General features: G+C 53.2%; 1 protein-coding gene across 4 annotated transcripts in view; it reads right to left on the minus strand.

The window, feature by feature from the left end:
• Positions 1-221: 221 nt before the first annotated feature.
• Positions 222-20,153, minus strand: part of PRDM11 (PR/SET domain 11) — an 86,159-nt gene continuing 66,227 nt past the window's right edge. For all 4 annotated transcript variants that reach the window (XM_064576602.1, XM_064576601.1, XM_045893852.3 and 1 more), the window contains 3 exons: positions 15,109-15,296; positions 10,485-11,117; positions 222-9,346 (listed from right to left, as the gene is read on the minus strand). In XM_064576602.1, coding sequence (XP_064432672.1) covers positions 7,182-9,346; positions 10,485-11,117; positions 15,109-15,296 — 2,986 coding nt within the window. In that variant the 3' untranslated portion in view covers positions 222-7,181. The remainder of the gene's footprint in view (positions 9,347-10,484; positions 11,118-15,108; positions 15,297-20,153) is intronic.

The raw sequence follows: 20,153 nt of genomic DNA on the forward strand, positions 1-20,153 counted from the left end.
TCCTTTGGGAAAAGAAGAAAACCAGAACATTCCATGGGAATTGTGGAGTGGCTTTCACAACAGGGAGCCTCTGAGTGACCAACTGAGGAGGCTGGAAATGGGCTCAACTGGAGGAAAAGAGACAGGCAGGAAGGGACTTAGAGGCCTCTTCTAGTTCCTTCCAACATGGCAAGCCGGCAGGCTCCTAGCCTGACCGTGGAGCCCTTGTGATGGAACCGATTCTGAATTGTCCAGAGCCCAGGCCTGGGATGGAGGCAAAGAGGCAGAGATTTGACCTTGGTGAGTCAATTTAAATGCTTTTATTAACAATCTTCTTACATTACAAGGATAATATGACAAAAGGAAAGTTTCTGCGTACATATTATGATAAACCAACATAGCTCTATTTGTATCCAGTGTTCTAGGCCCCGCCACACAGGTACTATAAAGCGTAGTCTGCAAAATAATAACATCGAGAGGTTTTTTTTTTTTTTAAGAAAGAAAGTATTAACATATTAATATGTGTGTGATAATAGACTCCTAAGTATTTCCCCCCCACCCCCACTTTATTTTTCCTTTGTGATTGAAATGAACCGGTTCAGCAGCGTGGGGGTGGAGAGAAGGAGAGAGGGCCCGAAAAAGAGCAGATCAGACTGCTGGCTCTTCCCCAGAGACCAAAGTGAAGACGGAGGGGCGCCCGAGGGCAGCCCGGCCCTTGTCTTCTTGTGAGCAGTATTGTAACCGGCTGTCCTCCCCTGGACGGAGGGCCCGGTGCCCGTGAGGCCCCAGGGTATGCTCTCTCTCTGAGGTACAGTGCATCGTGGATTGCTCCCCGGAGACGCCCACCCCCTGGCCACGGGTCTGACCCACCTCCGCGCAGGAAGGCTCGGGCTGGCCTGGTCTCTCTGGAGGCACTGGAGGGTGTTCCGAGGCCCGGCTGGCAGCCAGCTGTGGCTCAAGGAGACCCAGGCAGATGTGGAGGGGAGAAGAGGTGGGCATTGGCAGAACAGACCTGCCCCAGACGACAGGTGTAGGGGTGGGTCTGCTGGAGACTGAGGTACGTTGGTAGATGGCAGGGAAGAGGAGGACATGGGGTCAGAGGGTCACAGGAGGCTCGGGGACAGAGGTAAGTGCCTTTGGAGAGCTGAAAGGCCCGGGCCGGTGCGGGGCGCAGAGGATGCAGCCAACGCGGGCTGTCTCCTGTCACCTGCCGCCCCATCAGCCCCTCCTCTCCTACCTCCAGAGCCAAGAAACGGTAGAGAGAAACCTGGAAGCTACACGGGCTCCTGATTCAGTCAGGGCCGCACAAGCCCTCCGTCCTGCTACCGGCCGCACCAGTCAGTGGTGCCCCCCTCCCCGCCAGGCCTCCAGACACCCCCTCCCGGCCTGCAGTAGGAGCAGGGACAAGCCAGGGAAGGCACCCTCCCCAGTGGAAGCGGATAAGCTTGGGGCATCCGGCTCAGCCGCTGCCTCGAGTCACAGAATGAGAACAGTGTACATGAACTAAACCTACCCGCTATGGTGGCGGTGAGCTGCGGGGGTCGCTGGACCTCCACGCGGGAGGCGGCGGGGAGGGGAGCATTGTCCTGAGTGCAGCCCACAGCAGCAGCTGTGCGAAGTGGGCTCAGCCAAAGCCCTGCTTCTGAACTTGAGTTGCCACTGAAGTTATGAGTGTGTGGGTATGTCTCTCCCGGCCTTCTCTGGTAACCCCTGCCCCGGGGCGGATGGACCCTGCCCGTGCCCGCCTCATCCCTCCGGGGCCCTGGCCCACACAGTGCAGGAAGGGGTGAGGGAGGCTGGGCCGGCCTTACTTCAGAGGCTTGGCCTCCAGGGGGCAGCAGAAGCACCTAAGGTGGGGAGGGCGGCCACCTCCCTGGGCCCCTCTGGGTCCAATGCGCACCTTTCCTATTGCCGCCGGGGCTGCTCATTCCTGTGGGGGCTGAGGGGGGGGGAGGGTATTGGGGGAAACTGTGCAGCGGTCCCCTCACCGGGGCCCAGAGACCACGTCCCAGTGCCACGCAGCCCTGACCACCGAAGCGTCGGACCGCAGGGGGTGAGGAGGGATGCGGGGGAGCCCTGCGGCCACAGCCAAGCCCACAGTGAAGGAGAGAAAGTGCATGGAGAGGGCGGGGACCCCGTCACTCTCCTCCCCTACACTCTGGGTAGGAGGCCCCGTTCCGCACACCTGCCTGCCTTCCGCAGCAACCCCCGCACGGCACGGCGACAGGCTTTCCCGTTGCTCTCCCAGCTCTCTATAGACTCTATTTTTATATCTATTTAAAACATAGAAATGTATAAATATATAGGATATTATTTATAGATATATAGACGTGATTTAATCTCTTACTCTGTGTGTATCCGGACTGTATCTGTCCATATATACAATATATATGCTGTGGTATTTGTATTATACACTGCACATACCCCTGCTTCCATGCGCTCGCTCTCCTAGGGAGACTGGATTGCATAGGTATTTCCAGAAAACACCACTTCAGGGGATGGGGGTGGGGGGAGGGAAAGCCAGATGGAAGAGGAGGGCCGTACCATTTTCCTCCCCAAAGGGCACTTTTTCTCCCTCTGGCTAACGCACAAGGATCACCTCAGAGGCTCCTTAAAATATCACAGCTCCATCCACTCAGCTAAAGGACCCTGTGAACAGAGAGCAAGAGAGGGGTCTCCCTCCAAGCAGAAGAAGGGCCGTGTGTCTCTGGGCAAAATCCTCCCTCCTCAAGATGTGAGGAGGAAACCGGACCAGAACCCATGACCCAGCACCACCTCCCCCAGGAGGCTGGTGTCTGGAATGGGACCGTCCCAAGGTCACCTGCCCTCCAAACACGCCACTCCCGCCTAAGGAGGCCTGGCCTCCCTGCGTGGTCTGCCCCAGGCTGGCCTGGCTAGGACAGCCTCTTGAAGGGGCAAAGGCGCATGAGGTCCAGTGTAACTGGAGCCCTCACCACAAACTGGGTGTGGGACCTAGAAAAAGCACGAATTCTACTTGGAAATCAACCCAGACGACGTGCCAAAACCAGATCCAGATCCAGAATTCCTGTTCCTGGAAGGGCGGGGGGGGGGGGGGCAGGCAGGGGGAGGAATCTAGAAGTTCTACTTCAACTTCCAGGCTGCCTCCTGGACCCCGCGGGGCTCCAGGTGACCAGCAGCCCCACAGCCCGGCTGGGCCAAGCCTGTAGTCCATTTCTGCGTCACCACAATCATTTTTGGCATCTAACACGCTTTTCCCTCTTTTCTCCGTCTTGGTATCACGTCCAAACAAAGGGAAAATATTTAAACATGACCTTAAATAATTATAAGGTCCTTCCTCCAAATGACAGGGTTGACATAAGCAAGTCAAGGAGAGGGGGCTCAGCAAGACAACTCAACGTGGAAACCTGTAGCGGGGGCTGGGGCGAGACCACCGAATACCCTAGACTCAGGACCCAGCACCGAAGCCGGCTGTGCAGATGCCTTGGAGCTCGAGCCTGCTCTCATTCTCCAGTGAGGATGAGAAAGTAAAGGATCTGCCCTACATTACAAGATGTGAAAAAAAAAGAAAAAGAAAAAGCAGGTGTTTTGGATGCCTAGACTCTCACCTTCAACCAGGCAGGCAAAATGCGGGCATTCTACATGGCAAGAGTTGCAGACAGGGCTCGGCTGTCCTCAGGGTTCACAGATACTGGATGGCCATGGGTGTCTTTTTCCTCCACAGAGGAGAAGCAAACCATTTTCATCACAAGGGCTTGGGGCTCCCGAGCTCGGCAACGTATCTGCTTGATCTAAATGGCCATGAACCTGAACTCACTTCCCACCCCCCTCTACAAGCCAAAGAAAGTCACTAGTCAGCCAGCCCAACTAGGACGAGTCTCAACCCCAGAGACAAACATGTCCTTCAAAGCCAGTGGCTGAGCTAAAGGGCTCGACTGCATCTGAAGTGACCACGTTCGAGATGCCAGGACGGCCCGGCCACAGCTTTTTACGCGCATCAAAGGGAGAACAGGCTAGGTAAGCATCTGGTTCCCTAGGCTAGGCCCTGTGGGTCCCATTAGCCCAAGAGTCTTTCCCAAGGAGGCAGAAGAGTGGAAACTCCTAGGATAGAAATCACATGCAGCATTCACAGGATGGAAGCACTGAGCCTCCTGGGAGCATCCAGCTTGAAAAAGACCCTGTGTAAATTGCAGTGGTGTGTCACCCAAATTGTTCCCTGGTTACTCCCTGTCCCAAGGCAAAGTGACCTTCAGAGTGCCTGACACAGCCCAGGCTTGGCTGGATTCAACAGAGGTCGTGAGCACCCAGAGTTTTAGAGCGCCTTGCCAAACTTCGAGACCCCCAGGAGAGCTCGCCCTGCCTGACGCACGGACACCTGCAGTCCCACGCTATTAGCAGCAGCTCGTGCTTCTAGCCCAGAGGCAGCTCACCAGCTCCCTGCTCTCTCGGGAGACACAGGGTAGATGTTGGCGTAGGCCCAAAGGATTTATTTCTCCCCCTGGATAAAAATTTGAGCTCATTTTGGCCACGGCCCTCCTGAAACAGCCACAGCCCTGACTTGTGCTCAGGCAGACATCAATCATTCTCTCTTCCTGGTTTTCAAATGAGTGACCCAGGGGATGGCTCTAATGTAGTGGGTGGAGGGGGGCAGAGGGGAAAGGAGAAGGTGTAAGGCATCTGGTGGCTAGAAGAAAGGATCCCGACCTACTGTTTCTGGCCCCCACCAAGGCCCCCTTGCCAGCCATCTCTGCCCTCAACCCATCTTACTTAGTCTGTGCGATGGTCAAACTCCCACAGACGTGATAGTTTATGTATGTGGTGGAGAGGATATCAGGGAGGGAAAGGTGAAACCTTGTGCTTTGCAACAGTATCCCACTTGACCACGATTACTGACCGGGACGGGAAAAGCAGGGGGGTAGGTTGGGGGGTTTAGTTGGTGGGGGGGCTCATCAGCTTAAAGTAGGGACACGGTACAAGGCTGGGAATTGGCTCAAAGCCTCAGAAAGAGCTTTGGACACTTCCTCGCTAGTTCCTGCTCTCTCCTTGTTCAGAGGAGGGTGGGGAAGTACGTGGGACTGGGGAGGCGGCTGGGGGGTGAATGTCACCAGGCGGGGGGTGCATTGATTTGTTGAAGAAGGCAGCATATGAGGCCTGGCAGTGGGACAGTCGGAGAAAACCAGTTTTTTGTTTGTTTGTTTCTTGTTTTTTAACATGCTACATCACTGTTGAAAATGAACAAAAAAGTTTCAAAAATAATATATAATATATATATAATATATTTATATAATGAAAAGCTATCGGCTAGCAGCAATGATTCTAAAGTTATCTTAGCACCAAGACCATAGGGGTAGGAGGAAGGGATGTGTGGGGGGTGAGGGGACTGGCAGGACGAGGAAGGGGTAGTGACATGTTCAGTGTTGATGACATTTCCACTATGGTTCTCGACAGTGGCATGAGGCCTCAGAGACAAGATAAACCAAGAAGGAAGGAAGCCACCGCAGTATTATGTCTGAGCCAGGCAGGGTGGGGTCACGGGGGCCTTGCCTGTGGCCAGATCACACCGTCCTTTGCCCACCCTCTGCCAAGGGAGAGGGGTAGCTCCCAGCAGAACTGACCACGGACACTGCAGCTCTTCCTCCCTCCCCGACATCGGACCTGCATCCACAATACAGGGTCCCTGCACATCCAATATGCATAAATCAGATGGGGAAACATGAACAGAAGTTTTTAACAGCTCACGCACATTTTTTTTTTTTTTTTAAACTCCCTTGCGAGGTATACTGGTAGTTAAATGAACAAAAGAGCATTGATCAGACTCCTCTAGCTTAAACCACTATTTGCCCCAGGGAGTAGGCGAGTGGCTATTTCTAAAGCTTATATCGTGGTTGTGTGTGTGGGTAGGTGTGTGTGCGTGTAGGCAGATGCCTTGAGAGTCCTGTCTGGCCTCTTTTTTATTCCTTTTTCTTTAGGACATCTCTACCCTGTTCAAAGAAAAGGAAGCATTCACCAGCACAGATGCAACGCCTGGTTGCCCACTGCCTCCTGCCAGGCTGAAGCGTTTGGTACCAGCCTTGTCGCAAAAGAAGGCCTCAAGCTCTAGAGACCCTCCTTCGAGTCACGCATAACCCAGGGCACAATTTGCATTGACATCTCCTGCCACTGAACTAGAGCAGGCATTTGATTATTAAAGGAACAGCAACACATTATGTGATTATAAAGACAGAGCATAAATAATTCATGTAAATGGAATACATACCTTTCATTTTACTTGTTTTTAGCCAAAAATCGCTGCCCTGTTAGGGTCTGGATTTCTTGGCTCTTCATTCCCCAACCCCCCTCCCCCCAGTCCTGCATCTGACTGGAATTATATTATTTTACCTCACACTATGTAAGAACAGGAATGCAAAAAATCCCCCCCCCACCCCCTTTACACACACACCTTGTCCCTTCCCCAGGATTTCAAGCTCGGTGGTAAGGCAATTTTGCCTTCAGTATAACAGGTAAGATCTTTAGGATCCAGGGGGCCGGAAGGAAGGAATCCATAACCCAGGGACGGGAGAGGCGACAGAGGTGGGGAAGTGGTGGGTGTCACAGTTTGACCGACACGTTAGTTTCTAAGACAGTGAAGGAACGCTCATCAGGAAATGCATACAAACCTCTCAAGCTGAAATCAGGTGGGAGAGGGAAAGAGTCACACACGCCAATCCAGATACACCACCCACCCCATCCCAGATCAGAGATGGGGTTCAGCTCCACCAGCGTGTCCACGAAGGGGCTGAGAACCCCATCGCAGACCACACGAGAAAAGGAAAGGCAAGAACGTAAACCCAAACCCAAACCCCTCAACCCCCGAGCAAAAACATACAACAAACCACCTAGAGGTGATGACAAAGACCCGTCATTTTAGCTTAGGCTGTTGGTTGACTGTTAGGTGGGAACGCATGTGGCCCCAGCACGTGCTTCCGTGAGGGAAAAGGATGGCCACGGAGGTTGCAGCTGCCAGATCTTGTAGACAAGAGTCCGTTTCCAACATCATTCCTTTGTGAAAGCTCCCAGTGGCTTCTGGTGGACACATCACCTTGGTTTTTAAAAATTTTCAGTGTGGGCTTATATATATATATATATATATATAATATAATATATATTTATATAATATATCAAAGCTTATGAGTATAGATTAAAAAAATATTCAACAGCTTAGTGAACTCTGGGACGCCGGCCCCCTAGATGTCCGGGTAAAACTCAGACCCGGGGTCCACGGTCTGCAACACGGGTTTCTGTTCCAGCGCCGACATCCTGCTGAGGACCTCGGCGGAGAGCGCGTAACTGTTGCCCGACTTCTCCTCAAACCAGCTGTCCAGGGCTCGCTTGGCATCGAAGTTGGTGATCGGCGGGCCGTTCACAGCAATGGTCAACAGGTCGCTGAGCTGCTCCAGGGTCAGGCGGGAGCGGTGGTTTTTGCGAACTCGCTGCAGGGCATTGCGGCCTTTCTCGCAGCACGCGGTGGACGTGGGGAGGACTTTGAGGACCTGGATGATCTTGTTCAAGAGCGGGAAGCGCTGTTTGTACTTGCAGATGTGGCCGATCAGGTCTTTGAAGCCATTTTTGGTGTAGTAATCCGCCTTCAGTTCCCGCCACTCCATCAACAGGCTGCCCCGGGGGTCCAGCCCCTCCCGGCAGATATCCCGGGAGAAGGTTGGGATGGCCTCCAGGTGATCAAATATCTGCACCATGTCCTCCTTGCCGTAGCTCAGGAGCTCCTCGCTGTTCCTGGGCCAGGCGGCCAGGTCGAACACCTGGCAGGCCTTCACGAAGATCCGGCTTCGGGAATCGAACCTCTGAGCCAGGATCACCTGGGTCTTCTGGCAGATCTTCTCCCTGACGGACTGGAACTTGGCCTCGGCCACCCTGAGGTTCTTCACTGCAATCCCGTTGAAGCTCTCTCGAAAGTTCTCCTCGAACTCCTGCAGGTACTCCCCTGGGGAGTCGGCCAGCCGGCTGATCTCCTGGATGGCCTCCTCGATCTTGTCGTCCACCTGGGACACCAGGAGGTACTCGCCCTGGAAGACGTAGGCCAGGCGCGAGAGCACGGCGATCACGTCCAGGAGGAAGTAGATGAGTTTGACGGACTGGTAGTCCATGAGGAACTGCAGCAGGGCCAGCGCAATGGCGGACGCGTCGGCCCGCTGGGTCTGGCTGCTGACGTCCTTGAGGTGGGCCACCACCTCCAGGTAGTCTTTAATGAGGGCGTTGAGGACGTTCTGCTCCCCGATGATCCACCTCACGGCGCGGATGTCCCCCAAGAACTCCGTCTCCTCGCACAGGGTCGATGCCGTGGACCGGAGCTCGCACATGAGGCGCGGCGAGTACCGGTAGAAGCTCAGCAGCTGCTTCAGATTGTTCTCTAGCTCCTCCAGGCACGGGAGCTCCTTCCCGCTGATGGCGTCCAGGACCTCCAGGTGGGGCCGGTGCACCATGAAGGGCAGGCACAGCAACCAGGGCAGTGTCTTGCGGATCGTCATGAACATGCTGGCACGCAGGCTGGCCGTGACGTTGGCCCCGTCGATGCCCAGGCCGACGGTGGGCTTCTCGTCCTGCAGCCGGATGCCCAAGGCCGAAAAGGCCCGGTCGAGCGCCTGCAGGTAGCTCTCCGTGCTGGAGAAGCCCAGTTCCTGCAGGGACAGGAACTCGGTGGCCGGGGGCCCATCGCTGCTGGTGTACTGGACGTAGACGGCCACCGTGTCGGCCAGCAGGTCGTCGCTCTGCCCGTCCAGGATGATGCTGAGGCAGGGCGACTGGCGGATGCGCTCCACCAGGTCCTCCCGCAGCGCGCGGGCGATGTGGTGAATGAGGATCTGGCAGTCGCCCTCGTTCATGTACTGGTCCACCACCTTGAGCTCGCACTTGCGCAGGAGCTCGGCCAGGGGCCGGAAGTCCAGGTAGGGCCGGCCCTCGAGGGCCAGGTGGTAGGCGGTGTTGAAGAGCAGGGTCATGTTGCGGCACATCTCCTCCGTCTTCTCGGGGTGCATGCGGAGCTTGTACAGCTGCAAGCACTTCTTGTGCAGGTTGCTCTGGCTGTGCAGTTTGATGGTGTGGATCTTGAACTGCTTGGAGCCGATGATGAAGGCCGACGTGCGGGAGGACTGCACGGTGTACTGTCGGCACACGTGACACCACATCTCGTTGAGCGTCGGGGAGTACCGCAGGAACCAGAACTTCTTCAGCCATTCCTGCTTGAAGCGCCGGATGCGGCGCCCGGTGGCGGAGGACATCTTGGAGGGCTCGTCGGTGGCGGTCGTCATGTCATTGGAGACGGACTCGTCGGCAGAGTCGACCTCCTGGTCGTCGTCCTCCATGATGGCGGGGCCGGAGACCATGCTCTCGGAGGCTGGAAGACAAATGGGAAGGAAACATTTAAACCCCGGCGGCAAAAAAACGCAGGCTCTTCCAGAATGAACGGGAACACGGCCCGAGAGGTGGGTGCCACACCGTGTGCAACAGGCCAGTTCCGAGGACGGACTGAATCCCAGCCTAGAATTCTTTTTTTTTTTTTCTTTAATATATCTATGAGCACTCTGGTTATCCACGGGTGACGGTTCCTCTCCGGGGATTACGCCTGGTGGCCGCCCTGCTCCAGGCTGCCTGCCTTCACCCTCCGCTAGTGGGCGCTCAAGGAACCCAACCTTCCCTACCAACGGAGCAGCAGGGCCGGGGCCGCAGGAATGGGTCTGCGGGAGAGAACACAGCTCGCCCAGCCTGCCCAAGTCACACAGCCAGGGTGCGGGGCTCGGTTCTCTCGGCGCTAACGTGCTCAGGGCAGGCGTGCAGGCAGCTTGCCACGGCCCCAGCTTATTTCAGGATCAGAATGCAGTTGAGTTAGGACGCATGCTTTGAATATCTGAAACACCTCATTCTGAGCTAAGGGATGTGGTTAAAATAGGAAATGCTATGTAAATACTCGGACTCAGCTGCAGCTGTGTACTGAAAAAACCTTCCTGGTTGTCGATCGGTTCTAAAAGATCCAGGCAGCCAACAGAAAAGGGCCAAGGCGTGCAGCCACATGTCCCATATCCCAGGCCTTCTACAATTCCAGGCAGGGGGGACAGGACCGTGTGTGGCAGAACAGCAGCTCGGGAGGAGACGAACGAGGCCGTGTCCCGGGACTGAGTTCGAGAAGGCCGGGAGCTCTCCCCGACGAGCTGCCCTGCTTGGGACTGGGGAAGAGACAGAGACTGGGTTTAGAAGTTGAGCGTGGGGCTGAGACACCACCAGGACCGCCAGAGAAAGGCAACGGGTCAAGAACACAGCACACACCCCTCCGGCAGTGGAACTTCCTTTATTGACGAGGAGGATACAAGGGCGAGACATGAAGCATCCCACTGGCGCCGCGGAGCAGCCTGTCCGAGGCAGGCACCTGCGGGCGTGGGTCTCCCCGAAGGTGGCTCCCGCAGAGAGCGCCAGGCCACCCTCACACTGCCCACGGGGTGCTCTTCCCTCCGACCACCATCTCATCCACACCGACTTACCTGCGGGGTCCGAGAACTCTGGGAGCTCCAGTACCTGAGCTGGCAATACGGGAGGTTCGGGAAGCTTCCCAGACTTAAGCATGTCTAGTTCGGCCTGGAGTTCCCGGACCTTCTTCTTTAGGCGAATACAATTAGGGCAAAAGGAGGTGGTGGGAAGCTCGTGAGGGTCGGACGCAAGGGAGGCCTCGGCGGGACTGTCGGCCTTGAAGGACGAAGGCTCTTCTTCTTCATCCTCCAACGGAAGCCCCCTGGGCTCCTTGGAAGCCCCCTGGGGGATCTTCCAGTCCCCTTCCCCCTGGGTCCGGCTGACATTCTGCACGCCATGCGACATGCTCATTGCACACCGACTGTAGGCATCATCCTGGTACTTGGGGACCTTCCTGATGACCAGCGAGGTGCTCAAGGCCAGCTGATGCGCTTCCACCTTCGCGGATTCCAGTGAAGCCTCCAACACATCCTTGAAAATGAGGTCAATCTTCTTCTTCTTGGCCTGGGGGTGCGTGTCCCCCTCGTCAAAGCCACGCTTGTACGGACTTTTGCCCTGTCTCAACACGGGGAGCTGAAGGGGACCCCTCAGGTCTTCTGGGTTATCCAGAGCCTGCTCAGACTTCTCCCTCTGCAACCTCTTCTCTCCTAGGAAGGAAAACCAGGGTGTGAGGATGTGGGGAAAAGCCCCGACGTGGGAGAAACCGACAGAAAACAAAGCAGGCCTCCTGCTAGGAAGTCACTGGACACATCCCTCTGGGGCTGGCCCTGCGGGGGCAGGTGTGACAGAAAGGGAGAGGCGGGTCACTCCGTGGATCGCGGGGTCTACAGTGGGACCCAAAAAAGTGGGAAGAATTCTTGAAAAAGACCGTTTCAAGGGAGCCTTATGTCTATAAGCTGCACATTTATAGGCTGAGGGAATGCTGGAGGGGAGGGCAGTTGGAAGTGCGGTCACCCTAGAAGCTGACACCCCACCAATCAGACTGGGCAGGTGGGAGCGTGCCTCACAACTCAGCGCGTGGGGGACCCCCGCCCTCCAGGCTTCTTGTCCGGTCCTGGCAATTGAGAGATGGCTGCTTCGACTTGGTAAAAGGTACACAGGAAACACCGCGTCCGCTCCTTCCTGCTCCCTGACTGCCTCCAGACGGCCCCGTGGGGCCAAGTCTGACCCGCAGCAACCATCCTTTCTAACTCTCCCAGGATTTCGGAGGACGAGGTGCACGGGAAAGGAAGTGACCTGAATGTCTGTGGTTCTCCCTGACAACCGAGGCAGGAAGGAAAGGGAAGACGGGGCCCCTCCGGTGGCTGAGGGCTCCCGGGGAGCAGCCTCCAACAAGATCAAGAGCGGCGTGACCACACTGACCCAAAGCATTCTTGAAAGACAGCCGTGTCTCCTTACCTGATCCTTCAAAGGATGTTCCCTTTTCTATCTCTTTCCATCACGTGACTGACTTCAAAGACGTTGGTGAGCTCCCAACAGTAATTTTAGCCTGATTCTTTAAAACAGCCGACACAGTTTCATAAATGGCTATAGAAGTGTGCTCCCTGGGGGTGCAGATGCTAAAGGGGGACCCTCAGAAGGTCCTGACGGCAGCCCGTGGGGCTGGGAAATCTCAAAGGCTTCCTAGATCAGGGCAGGGCCCTGGGAAATGACTCTGGGCAATGACTCGGCCCAATTAAACATTGCAGTTAAGCTTCCAAAAGCTGGGTTTGCTGAAAAACCACTGAGTGAAGGCCAAGGGATCTCTGTGAGCGATCCAGATGTTCCAGGCTGTGACAGAGCCCTGGCTTCCCACAGCTGGCGAGGGGTACTGTGCCCTGGGCCACGTAGGAATCCGGGTTTCCTACAGGTAACAGCACAAATGGGGGTAACCTATTCAGGACGCCCCTCTTCTGTCCTCACATGAATGCCTGAGGAGCAACCTCATGTTCACGGCCCCTGAAAGTCAGGTGGCTCTCACAGCCTACAGTTCTATAACACCTGAGGGGCAGAAAGGGTGGAGATGAACGCTTGTAAAAAATGCAACATATTTGTATTACGGAGCAGCTGTGACACTTGCCCATTTAGAATCTCCAAACATCAAGGGCCACCCTTTCACGTCTCATGGACCAATCAGGCAGCAAAGAGCTGAGGATGTTGAGAGGTCAGGGCTACACATCACCAGGGAGTCCTCACGCCTCTCTGCTCAAAGACAAGGTCATTCAGATTTCCTAGGATGTGTAGGACACTTCTTGGGACTCAAGGCTTCCTAAGGGCCGAAAAAGACCTTTAAGCACCATGAAACTGACCTCAAAGCCTCCATAAAATATGGAGAAAACACCATAAAGTGAATCAGTGACTCAAAGTAGATCAACTAACATAAATTTTTTGAATACACTGTATTAGATGCATCCTGTTCTTACAAGATAACCACAAAGGCATAATTTACACTGTCTTCAGGAAGCAGTTCTGGGCTCCGAGTAATGTCCCTACTTAAGAAGAACTAATAATTCATGCTCTGGCCTTTCTCAGGGCTCCAGCCTTCAATTAGAAGAAACCACCTTCCACACAAGACCTTCAGTGACTGAGGGTAGGGATCCCCTTTCCAGAGCGGGGCTGGCACACCAATCTAAGCCTCTACCAACTATGCAGAGTCTGCCAAAGCTACAGGCTACAGAGACATCTCCACACCCAAAGGCCACTGAGCTCACCACTGCTCCCAAGGGCTTTAGGACCAACACCCCGCCTCCCCCCCCCCCCCCCCCCCCCCACTGCTCTGGCCCTGCCCCACACGGTGCCTTTTGGTCTCCTTCCTGTTTCCTACTGCTCAGCCTGGCCAGGAACAGACCCTCCTTCCTCCTGTATCTTCACAAGTCTTCGTGGATCTCATTTCAAATCTCTCTGCCATGCCTCCTTTGAACCACTCCTGAAAGCTCACTCCCTTCTCTGAGCATTCCCCTTGGGTCTCAGGGCTCTCTCAGGATGATTGCAGCTTGAGGTGCTTTGGAGAAGACACCTGGGGGGGAAAGGACATTACAAATCCAAAATTCAAGACGATTATGGCCAAGGGACGGAACCTGTGTCCTCAGATATGACTTTGCTTGGTTTTCTTTTCTTCTGGTGATATGGTTCTTGTGGAGACTTTTTGGTTGTCTTCATTCATTTCTTCTTTTATCCATTTGACAAAGATTTATTGAGCTCCTACTAGGTACCAGACATGCTTACATAAGGCATCTTCGGAGGTCAAATGGAAACCGTGGCAATCTCATCATAGAAACATGCCTTCCCGAGAGAAATCGGCCTGTACCCAACCCCCACATCAGAAGGAGACAAGAGATGAGTACGTCTACTGGGCCTCCTCATTGCCCATCCAATCACAGATACCTTTTACCAAGTCAGGCAGCAGCCGTGCATTCATGTCCACAATCTGCTTTATTCTGTTTTGTTTTTAAAAATAGCTTAATTGCAATGGGCCACCCCACCCCCTCTTCATCATCTCCGCTCATACTCCACGTGAAGATTTATTTCCAAGAAGTAGTTTGGTCAGGAATGTGATATGGTGGGGCTTGGGTATAGCCCTGGTTCTTGGAACCACGTGGACTCTGGGTATTTGAATGTGCATTTTTAGTGCAAGGGAGGTCCTCTGGAAAGAAGGAGCTGGACTCGCCAGTTTGCCTCGGCCAGACTGAGGATGGGGTTGAGGCAAAGGGCTAGGGGCTGGGGAGTATTTTAAGCCACTTTCCAAGGACTCACTTAAATGGAGCCTGGATGGACATCTCACCCACCAGGCCATCACCCACACCTAAGGTCCCCTTCCCACCTCCCTCCAACCTTCTTCTTCTAATAGAGACTGTTCGTGCAGAGCCTGGGATTGGGACTTCCAAGGAGGAGACCAGGAGGAAGCAGGGAAGAAACTAGTTTTGTCAGGGAGGGCGTATAACACTTTCAGTTAGAGGCTAGACCCTGCACTGAGACCGATGTGTATGAGAAACCCAGCGCTGCCCTTCCTAGCCACGTGACCCTGGGGGAGTCACTGTATCTATCTGATGCTCAGTTTCTACAGTTGTGAGATGGGGATCACAGCTCATACGGGATCGTTAGAATTAGGAGCTTACAGTTGAGGGCTCACAGCAGTCAAGGTGGGCATTGTTCTCGGTGTGTTCTGGGTAGTACCCACCTAACTCTCCCAGCTCGCTCACCAGGCAGGCGCTCCTGTCGTGATAGGCACGTGAACGCTATAGAATGGCTGCTTTGCGCATGTGACTTACTTAGTCAGCATTAGCTACTACTGAGCCAATGGCACCTTCTAGCATCTTTTCCATCAGTTGGACTTGGGGAAAGAGGACCCATTTTGATGCAATGCATGTGCTTGGCTCTGGGGCCTTGTGTCTCTCGACACTCTCAAATGTCTGTAACAGGGTTTCTGGGGGAGGAGAACACGCGGGAGTTCCTGCTGCCCTGCCCCGAGCTGCCGCTCACACCCAGACCGGCTGCCCATCCCCCTTCCTCCGCCCCCCCCCCCCCCGAGTCCCTCTGGGTCTCCCCTTTGCTGGTAGACTGCATTTCCCATCGGATTTCTTAGGAAGCTCCTAGAGAAGCAGCTCTGGCTTCCCCTGCGTGGGGTGGCGGGCGTGGCCCTCGCCTGGGGTGGGCACTCACCTCTGGCCAGATTGCGGTGGATGGTTTCCTGCGACATGCTGTGTAGACGCTTCATGTAGTCCTCGCTGTACCAGACCCGGAGCCGCTCCCCGGGCCGGATGTCCCTGCACGCCCGGAAGTAGATGCGCTCGTTGTGCTGGAACGCCAGCAGGTTCTGCTCCCTCTCCTCCCGGGAGATGACCACGTACCTGGGGGCGAGGGGGACAGGTGAGAATGCACGGGCCACTCGTGGCTGAGTGCCTGCCGGGGCCAGGCACGGTGCCGGGCAGGCGTGGCAGGTCAGAGGTCCACAAGCTTGTGGCACGTGCTGAAGAGTCTCTAAGGGCAGCCTGCCTGTCCAGGATCGGGACGCCGGCTAGGGGCCAGTCCCTGGTCTCAATGTCACCGTTTTGTGGGACCTCGAGCAAGTCCCCGAGCCTCTAAGAATCTCTGTTTTCTGAGACTAGAAATGACAGCTGCCCTGCCTACCTCCCAGATTCTGGTAAATACACAATTCGACACCAGCTACAAAAATGATTGCAAACTGGACAGATCAGGTCAGTTCTTCAGTAGCTTTCAACCGCACGGATCCCCAAACACCTGCGGGCCTCTGATGGTGGTAAGTGTGGGGTTCTTGGACTCTTTCCAGTATTTCACAAAGCCCAGTAGAAATAACCCATGTGACAAGGGTGCCCCAAAGGTCAATTAATAAATGCTAAAGATCACTATCTTTAAAAAGTGGGTGTCCAGTGCGGACAGAAGAGGGAGGTAAATAAGAGACAAGAGAAGGTTAGCAACTACTCATTAATCTAAGTTATTTTAAGGTAAGGAAACTAGGACTCAGAGAAGGTAAGTGACTTGCCCAAGGTCACACAGCTAATAAATGGGAGGTGGAGCTTTGAGGTCTGTTTTCCTATGTGAGCCTGTAAAGCGCCGACTCAGAAAAGCCCAGATAACCTTGAAAGTTGTGCCAAACCCTCAGAATCACTCCCTTCCCCAACTCTCCCTGAAATGACATTTCCAACACCTAACCAGCCACCTCCAAAAGAGGAGATGATGTAACACGTACAGAGAAGTAGAGACATATAGCTCAAAAGAGGATATCGTTTGGAGTTTTAAGGCTCTGTGCTATGCGAGCATCTAGGAAATTTGGAGTCAAAAATGAACTTCTTTTCCTCACGCTATGGTTTGTCTCAAAAGCCAGGGAAGAAATCAAAGTCTGTCTGACTGGCCTAACTTGGGGCAGTCCAGGGTAAAGAGTAATTCACAGAAAAACAATCCAAGGGGGTAATGAACAAAGGAAAAGTATTCAGCATCATTAACACGGAACACAAAGTAGCACCTTGTCTCACTGGCATGGATTTCTCTCTCTCTCTTCTTTTTTAATGATAACATCCTATTGGCTAGAAAAGCGTCTCCCACGCTAATGGGAGAAAGTAAATTGGCACGACCCTTTGGGACACAAATTTGGCAATGTGGCCGCGAACAAGTATTCGTGCATCCACATTCATAGCAGCATGATTCACAATAATCAGGCAGTGGAAGCAACCCCAGTGTCCACTCATGGATAAATGGATAAACAGAATGTGGAATACACACACATCGCATTTTACTCGGCTTTAAAAAGGAAGCAAATTCTGATTCATGCTATCACATGAATGAACCTTGAAAACACATAGTAAGTGAAATAAGCCAGTCACAAAAGGACAAATACTGTAAGATTCCATTTATATGAGGTACTTAGACGAATAGCTAAATTCATGGAGACAGAAAGTACAACGGTGGTGGCGGGGGCGGGGGTGGTGCCGCCGTGTGGGGCCGGGGGAATGGGAATTAGGGCTTAATGGGTGTTCTGTCTCAGTTGGGGAAGACGAAAAGAGCTCTGGAGATGGATGGTAGTGATGGGTGCACAATGTAAACGAACTTAATGCCGCTGAACTGTACAATTAAAAAAAAAAAGTGGTTAAAATGGTCAATTTTATGTCATGTGCGTTTTGTCGCAATTTTTGGAAAATTTAAAAAGGACCCATAAGATGCAGACCAAGTAGACAAACTCTACCGACCACCACCCTGCCTATATCATTGTTTACCATAGTGCAAAAGCAAAGACATCGAAACGTCTAATATTGGAGAAACGGCTTAGTAAACCGTGGTATATTCATTCGTACGATGGAATGTTACTCATCTATAGAAAAATGTTTTCAATGGATCTTTCCTGGCGTGGAACAACGGTCCTGTCCTGATAGAACGCAGAGTGAGAACAGTAAGACCGGAAGCTATTTACTCTACAGTTCCAACCATGCTTTAAAAACAAGCCTCGCTCGGTAAGCTACTTGAAGGAAATGTTTTACTGGTGACTGATTATCCGTTACAGGTGGATCTGCTCTATCATTTTCTTTTCTGTATTTTCCAAGTTTTCCTTGTTAAGCAATTACTACAGTTACCCCCACGGCCACCCCCTAGAAAAAGACACACATGAACGCCAATTCCAGGACTGGTGGTGGTCCTGGTGGCCAGCCACATTATGAATCTACATTCGCCGAGCCTCAGGCATATAGCACCCTCGAGCACATCCTGCCCCATGTCGTCGGGGACAGTCCCCTGTGGACTCTGTTCTACTCGGCCCTGGAGAAGGCCATGACCTTACAAGGGGGACCACTAGAGTCCAGGGACCAAGCCACCTAGTAACAGGCTGCAGCGCGGACCCCCGGGTTGCGGGAGTGAGGCCAAGGGGGACAGGAGTGCAAACACGAGCTTTTGGCTGCTTCACCCGTGTTTAGAGAAGCAGGTGGGGAGGGGCGGGGGTCACACTTGCAGGATTTTTGGCACTTAGATCCTCGGAACTTGCTTGGGTCCAGGAACTTAGCCTCAACGTATCTGCGCTTGTCAGAATCAGACATGAGCACTGGTCTCCCTGAGCTGTGAAGACCATACTGTGATATCCAGGATGCCGAGTCACGCCACTAACGAAGAACCTGGGGAAAGGAAAAGAGGACCCCTGGCCTAGAGAAGTCTTTCCGAACGAATACTTCCAAGTCACAACTCTGTAGCACAGGGGTCTGCTTTTCTCTGGATCTGAGATTCCTTCTGAATGTGCAAAATATTTTCCAGTCCCCAATTTTAGCGAGAGCCTGGGGTTTGACATCCAGAATTAATCACCCTTGTGGTTAGTACAGAACTGGGGTAGATCCAAAGTTTCCTACTCCCAGATTCGGAAGGCAAACCATTCATTCATATTCCCTCACAAGAATCACTTGGATCACAGAGCACAAGGAGAGAGACGCTCTTCTCTTTTTTGGGGGGTGTTTAAGCAATCATCAAGCTCTAAAAGCTAGAATTATTTTCTCTGGCATCCAACTTTAGGAGAAAAAGAGATGAGGAACACCTAACTATCAGGGATTTCTTCAAAAGAGCAACTTCTAGACTACGTCCGAAACTTTAGAAAGATTCAGGTCAATTTCCCTTTCTACCTCCTGGTGGTTTCCTGCCCGACAAACATCAAGGTTTAGGAAGAGAACTCCAAATCTTTGCAGTGATCACAATCTTCCAAGACAGATCAAAATTTGTTCAGCATCTGGTTATATTTGGTTGTTTTGAAACTTGGCACGTGAAATATGACATTTTTGGCAACTCTCAGCAAATCGTAACAACCAGTCCCCTCAAGATGCTGAATGGAGCCAAGCTAAGTCCCAACACAGATGACCTCAAATCAGATCTCCCTCTTGTAAGTATTTTGCAGTAACCCCCAATGGTTTGATCCACTCCAAGAATCCTTCTGTCCCCATACGATAATCCCTTTATGAAGAGCCACGCCTGTCCCATTCCGAGAGCCCTCCCTGGAAGACAAGGCTCTTAGGGAGTGAAAATCTCTGTATCTGTTGAGTTTCCAGGTCACTACTTCGTTGGAGAGAAGGCACAGTGTATGTCAGAAGGAGGCGGAAAATGGCTAACGCAGGCCACTCTACAAATAATAGAGCTCATCTGATAGCTTTTCAAATCAGACCCACAGAGTTGACGCCCTTTGAAGCAATCAAAGGGGTGGGTGGTAGTGGGGGGGGGCATGTGTTCTCGACTGAAAGTTTCATGATGAGAATGGATAGTTTTTATTCTGAACTCCTTGCTGACTTTGGGTACTGGACAGATAAGCACTAAGACAACACTCTCACACCTCACCCACTGTGCCTTATCAAATGCACCATATTTTCTCGCTGGGTCAGGAAATGACTATCAGTTCCAACAGAAGAGAGAAAATAACCCATGGGGCAACCATTTTGTTGGAGTGGGAGCAGAGAAAGGCCAGGCTCAGATGGTCCTGCTCAGTGGGTATGTCTCTGATGCAAGGAAACTGCACCAGTCACGGAGGGCAGAGATGGGAAAGAGTGACCAAGAAGAGGCTGAGCTCCGTTTTCTCACAGTGTTTAGGTCTCGAGCTGGACAGGTCTTTGGGTCATGCATCCACCCACCGGAGGGTCACCCAACCTCCGACAGAACATCACCCAGCCAGCCTGTAAAGCGGCTGGAGGCCTCAGACCCTTTGGTGGGACTTCCCCATCTGACAAGGGAAATTGTAAAAATTGGCTGCCCATTCACTTCTAACCACTGGCCCCAGTTTCGCCTTCCTGTTTTGATGTGCTAGACCCATAATCCCCACTGAAGCCAAGAAAAAGAAACTACAGAAATTTCATCTGAAGTTCACAGGCTCTTCATCTCTCTGTCCCCTTTGCTTCCAACTTGATCCTTTCCCTCCCCAGGACCAGAGGGAGGGGTCTGCCAGTTACTGGTCAGCACCTAGACCAGGCTGCAGAAGACCCTGGGCCCAGTTTCACAGTATCTTTGCCTGTGGCAGAAATCGGATGACCTGGGTCCCAGGAGGTCAAAGGCGGGCTGGAACCTTCCAGAGAGGGGATAGATCCCTGGTCAGGACTTAGGGATTTCCTGCTTGGGAGGACCTCTCTGTGTGACTGGGAGTAAGCCAGGGCAATGCCCAGGTTAGGAGGCCCCTTCTCTTCTAAGGAGACTCCCAAAGGGACCCGGAGGACCCGCTCTGGTTACTTTGAAAGCCTCAG

The sequence above is a fragment of the Mirounga angustirostris genome, unplaced genomic scaffold (assembly GCF_029215605.1).
Source record: "Mirounga angustirostris isolate CCGP_5_RB_7025 unplaced genomic scaffold, mMirAng1.0.hap1 SCAF_13, whole genome shotgun sequence".
NCBI lineage: Eukaryota > Metazoa > Chordata > Mammalia > Carnivora > Phocidae > Mirounga > Mirounga angustirostris.